The sequence below is a fragment of the Chinchilla lanigera genome, unplaced genomic scaffold (genome assembly GCF_000276665.1).
Source record: "Chinchilla lanigera isolate Chin_1 unplaced genomic scaffold, ChiLan1.0 scaffold00047, whole genome shotgun sequence".
Taxonomy (NCBI): domain Eukaryota; kingdom Metazoa; phylum Chordata; class Mammalia; order Rodentia; family Chinchillidae; genus Chinchilla; species Chinchilla lanigera.
This window is the reverse complement of record NW_004955448.1, coordinates 9,972,546-9,982,344: the sequence shown is the minus strand read 5'-3', so window position 1 is coordinate 9,982,344 and position 9,799 is coordinate 9,972,546. Positions and strand designations below refer to the sequence as shown.

Sequence of the window (9,799 nt, the reverse complement as noted above, 5' to 3'; positions counted from 1 at the left end):
GCTTGCCAGGCAGGTGCTTTGCCGCTGAGCTAAATCCCCAGCCCCGTGACTTATATTCTTTTAATAATGCTTTAAAACCTACTAAAACAGAAGGCATCATGCCTTTGCAGTATGTTATGTAGCAAAAATTTCTAGTTAAAAAATACATAGATGACCCTATCTCAACTACAAAAGATAGCTGTAGTTACAAATACATCATTAAAATATTTGCAGAAATGCAACAAATGGTTACATTTGATACTTCTGACAGTATCCTATATGAATCACCTTATTGAGAGATGACAGAAACAAAGTTTGATAAATAATAAATTTCTGAATCTGGAAAACCCTCTTCTACCCCATTTCAGAGCATAACACAGTGTACATCGTAACATGAATCTTGAGTCCCATAGAACAGAGTTTGCAATCCAGTCAGCCAAAATAACTGGTCCAAAGTCAACCACCAGTAAGGAAGTGGATAGAGCACATAAAAAGGGAACAACTGAAGTTTAAAATCACAGGTGCACTAGGTGTTTTACTTACATGTAGAATTCAAGCAGAACTGTAAAACTAGGGGAGATGAAATTCATTTATCCCAAAATCTAATTACTAATGAGCTAAGAAGGAATAGCAATTCACTCAAAAATTACCCATAACTGAAAGGATTATTTATATTTGATTTGGAGATTTAACAAAATAAATTGAATTTACTACCAGCTTTTAAATGTGAAGAAAACTATTGAGGGAAATAAATTTTAAACTGCAAAATATAAAAGATACTTTATTAGGCTTTAAAATAAATGGTTCAGCATAAGTAAATGTTCTAAATTACACTTACATGGTCTGAGAAATGATAATTATTTGTTAACTTGCTTTCTATGGCACTGTGTTCTCTTCACAAATTTGAATAGTCAATCAAAATATCTGCTGGGGTCATTCTTGGTAGTAATTCAACATATCATTTCCTCATTGGGTCTGTACCTTATAATATATAATATCATAGAACCTTGGACAATTTTAATGAAAGGGCTCAAATGTTTTGAAAAGCAATTTTTATTTTTGACTTGAACAATTACACTCAACTCTTTTTAAACTAATTGAATATTTCTAATGATGCAAAAAGACTGCCTCAGTGGGCCATATTATTCATTTTATAAAAGGGTATGTCCTTATCACTTACTTACTTTCACTGCACATATCCACTGTGACTACAAATAAGTTTAAAATTTTATGTCAGAAAGTTTCCCCATATGTCTCATTATTAGAATACCTAGACATTTGCTTTTCTCATAATTAAAAGTCTAATCTAGACTCAGAAAGTTTAACTGTTCTTCCAAATGAGTGCAAATCAGAAACTACAAAGAGAAGCTTGTATTTACAAAGGGCAAGGAACTGTACATTTGGAACTATCTACATGTGCTTATAAAATGAAAAAAAGTAGTTAAGATGTGTTATGTACATGTACCGACTCCATACAAGGAGAGGAAACGTTCTGTACTGAATTATGCGATGCTGTTTCCAAAGCTATTTAATGCTATGTTCAACTGTTTGGTCAACTGCGATGCAATTAATTTGTGATGGATTTAAAAACTTAGATTCTCAAAATTGAAAGCACCATTTATATGCCAACTAATGCAATAATAAAGCAATTTTAAAATTAATATATTAACAGCCTCAAACAATATTTTAATTGGCTAATACTAATTATAAAAGAAAATGAAAGCCACAACTTCTTATAACTTAAATTTATCCTGACTCAGACTTTGAAGCTTCTTCTCTCCATATGTGTACAATATAAGATACCTAAAATAAACCGCAGGCATTTAGAAAACTTACACTGTCGGGTTGTTCGCACTGGTCACCATCCCACGTTGTCACGCGCTGCTCAGACCTGTCCATGGTGCTGAAGAGTTACTCTTGCCCATTGGAGAGGAGTTACTTAATTCAAACCGGCTTTAGAATAAATCCACAAAGGACCACCTACATTAGCAAATAAAGTCACCTAAAGGATTTCTGCAACACATATTACAAAGGAGATGCTTTTTCCTTCAGCTATCAACCATGTTCAGGCAGCTCCAAGTATTTTTTGGAGCAGAAATTTTCACATGTTTAGGAAAAAGCGTGAGCTTTTTGGGAGACGAACTTTGCTGATTTTTGCCTGTGTTCTTCAAATCGAAAAAAAACATATAAAGAAGACAAGGCTATTCAGAGAAGAGCATTCCAGAAAAGTTCTTGATCTTAATGCAGAAAACAAGCTGTCATCAGTCCAAAGCAGCCCATTCACATCATGTTACCGCATCTACTTTTTAAGATGAAATAAAATAAAGCTGAGGATGCCTCAGGGCACCGCAAGCACTGTGTAGACAGGTCTGTGTCTCTCTAGCCCCAGCCTCTGTCTGCTGAAGATTATCCCAGCAGAAATCAGGCTCTTGTGCCTTTCACAGATTATCTCTTTCCGAGGCTGAGACGTTTAAAGAGCCACATGACAGCCAATGATGTCATCTCTAAAGCAGGTCACAGTTATTGCTATGTAGATGTAGTCCTTCTATTAAGTATCTAGCATAGTGATTTTCATGAAAATCTATTTGCATTAAATAGGTTGGTCTTCTACCAATACACTTAACCCCATCAGTACAGTGCTGCGAAAAGGAAAATCAATTTGCCACTCACTCGCATGTGAAGCAGAATCTCTGTTCAAGCTAGAATCAGCTTCTGGTGCTGCTTTAAAAAATGGATAATTGTAATTAACTCATGGGTAAAATAGTGAAGCAGAGCAATACCCTCCAGGAGCTGCAGGAAGCAAAGGATCTCTAAAGATACAGAGTCTGCTTTTAAAACCTCTTCAAAATTTCAGTCATCTAAAAACTAAAAAAGCAAATACATTCAATTCTTAACATTTCATTTAATGAAATAAAAACATTTCAGAAATGTAAAAACTTTACTAACACTGTCTCTGAAAGGATTTTAATGTGTCTTCAGAAGTTGGTAGGAAACTCACTATTTTTTGATGTTTTCAATTCTGAAAACAACAGTTAAAATTTAGCTATGTTATAATTAAGGCATATATAGTCCTTAACTGGTATAAATAGTATTTGTAGGTATTATTTTAAAGAATGCATGATGAATCTGCACTTTGTGGTGTATACCTGTAATCTCAGTGCTCTGGGAAGATGAGGCAAGGAGGATTGCAAGTTCCAGCCCAGCCTGGGCAATTTGGCAATTTAGCGAGACCCTCTCTTTAAAAACAAAAAATAGGCCACTGTGGAAGCTCTGGGTTCAACCTCCTGTACCACAAAAAAGAAAGAAAAGGAAGAAAGAAAGAGAGAAAAGAAAGAAAGAAAGAAAACTCATTTCTTTTCTGTATGTTTCTTTTCTCTATGTGATGACATGGTATAATTTGAGATTTTCACTAAAAATTGACAGTAAGTAGTTAAATTATTTAATCTCTTTTCAAGGCAAATAAATAATTCTCATAGCCCAAGTGAAGAATCATTTCAAACTAATCAAATCAGCAATTATTGAATGTATAGCGTATAATAAAATATGATGAATATTTAAATTTTTAAAAAATATTGCAGCTAAATAGATTGCCATTAATCACCCTCAGAATACTCCCCTTACTTCAAACACATTTATCTGATTGTTGTCATTTTCTGCAGCAGTTGTGGAGGTCCTCTTTCCTGACGGTCTTTAGTTATATTATTGGAGCTACCTCCATGTTCTCAGTTGATTCAAAACGTTTACTTTTCATGGTCATTTGACTTTGGTGGAGAGCCAGAAGTTTCATAGTGCCTGATCCAGTGAAAAAAAGTGGATGAGGATGCATTGTAATGTTTTTGACAGAAACTGACACAACAGCACTAACTAAAGACACAAAAGAAGACTTCCAAAACTGCTCAGAAAGTGGCAAGAAAAATGGGATAAGTGTGTTCGAGGTGAGGGGGAGTATCTTGAGGAAGATTAATGGCAATGTGCCTTTTACTGTAATAATTATGTTTTTAATTTAAACATTCACTGCATCTTTTGACCCTCCTATATTTCTTCTTTTAAATACTGTAAAACCAATATAGATAAATACTAGGAACTTGGCCTGGTGATGTGGCTCAGTGGTAGAGTTCTATCCTTGCATGAACATGGCCCTGGATTCCAACCTCAGCACCAAAAAAAAAAAAAAAAAAAAAAGAAAAGAAAATTCAAATACTAGGAACATTTTTGGAGAACACAGTACTCTGATATACCTTGAAAAAGAACTATAAGTCTGCGGACCAGAAAAGATTTTCTGTACAACTAGTACATCCAAGCAAATCTACTAAAGCAGTGGTGATTGTTTTTGCATCAGATCAGGAGAAAATTTGCTTTATCACCTCCTCAAAGTATATCTACACAGTGCCAAAACATTCAAAAGAAAATTGAGGGGAAAACTTAATATCTGTATGTTTTGGGTCATGTAAGTTTCCCAAATAAAATTGATTGTTCTTCTATTTCTACAGCTCAGTACTTTTTCCTTTTAGAGGGGGAAAGGCAATTGACCCCAAGGCCTCATGCATATTAAACAAGGGCCTGAACACCCCAACTCAGTACTTTCTATTACTTTTAGAATGAAGATTACCTGAAACTTTTTAAAAATACAAAATATCAGATCCCTTCTCTCAGATATTTTCAGATAGAAATGATCTGCTGTGGTTCTGGAATATGCATTTTTTTAAATTCCCAAAGTAATTCTTATTTAGCAAGTATTGCAATAATTCATATACGTATATATGTATATATCACTGTGTACAATTATATAAAATCCAAGTAAGGAAAAATATTTGTATTTATTGTGATAAAAAGATACATTGTTGTTACATTAAGCATTCAGTGTTGGGGTTGGGGGCACCCTCTTCCCATCTTGTTGAGTTCCCCTGCCTGCTATTTTTTCCTTTCTTGCTCTTCATACAGCTGAAAAGAATTACCCAGATTGGAGGAGTAGGCAAAGAAATGAGCCCTCTGTGGCCCAGGTGAGCTTCCCTACCCAGAATCCACTTGGCCTTGCCCTACAGGTAAGGCCAGCAGTTTTCAATACAACCTATGACTGATATGTTTCCATGATTCCAAAGTCCAGTGGCAGAAGACCCATTGTTGTCCCAATCAGAGTTACACCCACAAGTCTACCTGTGGCAGGAAATATAGTTGAGATTTTAATCTCCCTCTGCCTCTGGCTTACCTTTCAAAAGAACTTCTTAAATCAAGAAGGGAAAAGGAGTTATTTATATACTTCCTCACCTTACCTTTCAAAAGAACTTCCTAAATCAAGAAGGGAAAAGGAGTTATTTATATACTTCCTCAAACCTAATTTTCCATTAGTGTTGTTGTTTTATTGACTGAATTTTTAAAATCTAAATCTTGCTTGCCAGTCAATGTAATGAACTTTATACGGTAACCAAAAATAATTTTCCACTTGCACATTACAACTATATGATAAAGACCTATAAAAAAGGAGATGTCATGTGTAAAGCTTTACCCAGAAGTTTTACACAATGCATTGCTTAACTGATACTGATTTTATTTTTAAGTCTCAGAAATTCTAGACTTTCAATTTTACTTTAATTGCTAACTCTATTCTAGTGCTTCCCCAAATGTGATCTATAAATCAATAGTCTAAAAAGATGTGGTTTATACTGGGTTTCATGGTCAAGGGAGCTTAGGGATATGAAAACAGTACTGACTTTCTGCAGGTTAAAAATTTCTATTAATTTAATAAGACTCCAAGAAGGCTTACAGCAAAGAAACTGGTTTTATTTCACCTCTCTTCCAATTAATATTTATTAGTATTCTACAAAACTGTGTTCTAGGCACCATATTCTGGGAAGTTCTGCTCTAGAAGATATTTCAGCAGTCAGGTATATGTTACTAATAATACTCAAATTTCTACGCAATTATTCAGTGAATAGTTATTGAATGTCTCCTATAAGTTATGTTTTTACAAGAGTGTCCAGTCATGACTTGGTGGTTTAGTTATATGGAACTACCTAATTTGGTACCAGAGAAGTAGGGTTCTTGGTGTGAATGTACATGGCCATATAGGAGCCTTTGGGAATGGCTTGTTGGAAAAGTTTGGAAAGGTTCTGAGATGCTGGCTGAAAAAGTAGACCTGGAACACCTCAAACTACACTTGATTGGAGATTTTGTTCAGAGCTCAGAGACCAGCATGATGATAGAAATGATGATGGTAAAGATCAAGCTCAGGAGGTTTCTGCTGGGAAGGACTGCATTGGCTATTAGCTCCAGACAATGTGTATTGTGGCTTGGCAGAAAGTTTGTCTGCATTTAGCTCTTGTCCAGAAACTTTGCCTGAGACTAGGCACAGTGGACTAATTAATATTGCAGAAGAAACTTCAAGACAGTCTGATATTGAGGCAGTGGTGTGGCTACTGTTGGGGGCTTTTAGCCAGATCTACATTGAGAATCAAAAGCAAGGATCCCAGCAGAATGGTTTTAAAAATTGTGGCTTGGCCAGCAAAGAAGCAACAGTAAAGCTGTGGACTGCAAAGACAGAGCAGAGGAAATCTTTATTGCTGAGAAGGAACAAAAGAATAAAAAAGATGGCCTGAGGATATCACAAGAACTAGCAGGACTCCATCCTGTGAAGCCTCAAAACTGGAAAGGTAAAAGAGTTTGCTTTGAGAATTGAACCCCAAAGCACCATGTTCCAGAATAGTGGTGGCCTACAGAAGTCGTTCCTCAGGATTTGCTTCATACGTCCTTGATCTCTACAGCCAAGAGAGAAAGAAGCCTGACTACTGCTCCAACTGATAGCAGATTTTGTGTAATCAAAGTGGTGCTAGTTTAGATGCATGAAGAATGCAAAAATTGCAGGGTCAGGAAGGTTTCCACCCAGATTTCAGAAGATGGTCTGGGAGGCCAGGCAGTGTGCACCCAAGAGAGCAGTGTGTGAAGCTGTGAGTGTGAGGTTGAAAGTTCAGTGGAGACCCCAGAAGTTTGGAGAAGCCAGGAATGTAGATTGTCTGAGGAAAATTACAAGGAGGGAGCAGAGTTGGCTCAAGAGAAAAGCCATGGGAGCTCTTGCCACCCAAAATAGCATAGGGGCAGAGCCACCCAAGGCCTTTACAGTTCTCATCTTTGCAGAGATTGCCTCAGATGCTGGACATGGAACTACAGGACTTAACGTTTGTCTTGCTAGATTTTGAATTGCTTTGGTCCCATTCCTTTTGATCTACCTCTTTTGTACTTTTTGAAGTGGAAATATCTATCTTGTGCCATTGTATGTTGGAAATGTTTAACTTTCTTTTCATTTGTACAGGGCCTCATAGCTAAGAGTCTGCCTTAAATCTCAGAGGAGACTTTGGACTTGGACTTTTCAGCAGTGCTGAAACTGTTAGGACTTCAGCAACTCTTAGAGATGGACTTTTGTATAAAGGGATGTGCATAAGTCTTTGTGGGGACAGGGGTGGTATGTTATGGCTTGTGTCTAGATGTTCCCTGAAAGTCACATGTAGTCATAGGTGGGGCTTTTTTAGAGATGGCTGAATCTAGAGTGTGTGACTGGTTCATGGTGCAATGCTAGAATTAAAGGTGCTAGGATTAAAGGTGGGTGATTACCAAATCAGTCCCCTGATTGGTTTGGCACCACCGTAATCCCAGTAGCCTAGGTACACTATAAGGGACAGAAAGAGGCTTGTCTTCTCTTTTGTTTGCTTTGCTACCTTCTGCCCACGATAAACTGTTTCTCCTCTACAATGTCTGTCTGCCACAACACCCTTCCTTGGAGCCAGCTGATTATAGACTGAAAACTCTACAAACGATGTGCTAAATAAACCTTTCCTTTTTTATCTTTGGGTGTTAGGTATTTTGCCTCAGCAATGAGAAAAGCAACTAAAACACTGGATTTGTAAATTTTATAGAGATATAGGTTGCATTTTGTTTCTTTTGTTCACTTTTGAGTATCATTGTATCCCCAATTTGACAAAGGCTTGGCACACTACGGACTCTCAAATATTTGTTGAGTGAGTGAACAAGTAATGAAGATCTAAACAAGGATATAAACAACAGTCTCTCCTTGCAAAATAGGTCTTATTTGTAAGAGGGAAATCTGAAAAGAGCCTTAAGACAATAAGCTTTTCAGGAAAAAAAAAAGGATATGACAGTAGATCACACTCCGGTTCTAAATCATCTGATTTCTCCTTGCATTTTAAAGCATCTTTCATACTCATCCAATGATTGAAATGTTCATTTGTGACAGTGAAAAACTGAAATTTGTAAAAGACCATGTACTTTAGGTCCAAATTGGTGTTCCAACACTTTATGTCACCTAAGCCATAGAACAAAGATAAAATCTCTGAGAGGACAAATGCCAAAAAAAATTTTTTTCTCACCTATCTATCAAAAATGAACTACTTTTTGTCTAGAATTTTCTATTTGTATATCTCTATAAGCTCTGAGATCACTCAAAAAACTTTGTGATGTTATAGGAACAAATGAGTCAGTGTTCAATAAATTACCAATTTTGCATATTACTCAATAGTTATTATATTGTCTGAACTAATTGTTGGGATAAATAGGCTGACAGAGAAATTGTGCTACTCAGTCTGAAAGGCAAGACAGAAGATAGAGTTTGGGTACTGAAACGTTAGAACTCATGGGACCTAAATTTATAACAGCTGGGCATAAAACTATAATTTGCCCCTGACCTGGAAAATCCAGGTTACTAAATTATTAAGCAGTACAAGGCTTACGTTCTCTGTAATTGCACAGCTTTCAAAATAGTATTGCAAAGGGCCCCTGTAAAGCCACTTTTAAGGTCCAGTTTTCCCTAAAAATGGGCATGGCTCTGTAACAAGAATCTCCCATTAGTGACTAGATGTTTCATGGTAAAAAGGTAAAAAGAACAATCAACTTTGGAGGCAATGAAATTATCTAAATGTAGGTGCATACGTCAAGTTTGACCCCAGGGGAGGTACAGAGTTCAGATGGCATATTTGTTTTTTGTTTTGTTTTGTTTTGTTTTGGTATTTTTGAGACAAGGTCTGGTTACGCAGTTCAGGCTGGCCTTGAACTCACTTTGTAGCCCAGGATGGCCTCGAACTCGCAACGATCCTCCTGCCTCAGCCTCCCGAGTGCTGGGATTACAGGCGTGCACCAGCATGCCTGGCTCAGATGGCATATTTAGAAAGGTTTGGCCTGTTACATGATCATCTATCAATGAATATCCAGTCACTTTGCCTAAAGCCAAGACCATTCAAGAAATGCAATGAATCTGAGAGTCCCACAGCTTCCTGTCTAGGACACATGAGGTAAGGGGATCTTCAGGTGGCCCAGAGCACTGCTCTTAAACATGCTCAGAACTGCAACTCTTCTGACTGGGAGTGAGGCAAGGCCTTGGCACGGGGCTTATGCAGATGCTAAAATGGGACTTAACTCTGTTTTCCAGCAAGCTGGAATGGGGTTGCGGGGAGGGTCATTACATTCTTCTTCCCTCATGTCTGGAAAGTAAGAGAATGACCTGGCCTTAGCTTTACTGTGTGAGGGTGGGTTCTCTCAGAAGAGGCTTCTCATTTAGAGCCAAAAGACTTAAACCTGGTTTCACCTTTAGAATTTGAAAAATTACTCTTTAAAGAGTGAAACTAAAATGCTTATTATATTATTTTTGTAGAGTACCGCTCACTCTCAGAACATAAATATTCATTCTGGGATGCAAGCTGATCCCATCGATTCATCTTAAAAAGCACAAACAGGCACTATAAGTCCCATGTAGCTTCACGTTAAAAGTTCTGTCCCTGTTCTGTCTAAGCTTTGCATGTATTTTGAGTAAAGCACATTG

The 9,799-nt window shown here is 37.0% G+C and overlaps 1 protein-coding gene across 7 annotated transcripts in view; it reads right to left on the bottom strand.

Annotated features, from left to right (window-relative positions):
- Iqcj (IQ motif containing J) overlaps positions 1–9,799 on the bottom strand; it is a 249,401-nt gene that overhangs the window by 204,315 nt on the left and 35,287 nt on the right. The window contains exon 5 of one of the 7 annotated variants that reach the window (XM_013518671.1): positions 3,634–3,771. The exons of the other annotated variants lie outside the window; for them this stretch is intronic. Coding sequence (XP_013374125.1) covers positions 3,763–3,771 — 9 coding nt within the window. The 3' untranslated portion in view covers positions 3,634–3,762. Of the gene's footprint in view, positions 1–3,633; positions 3,772–9,799 lie in introns of those variants that run through there. 7 annotated transcript variants of the gene reach the window in all.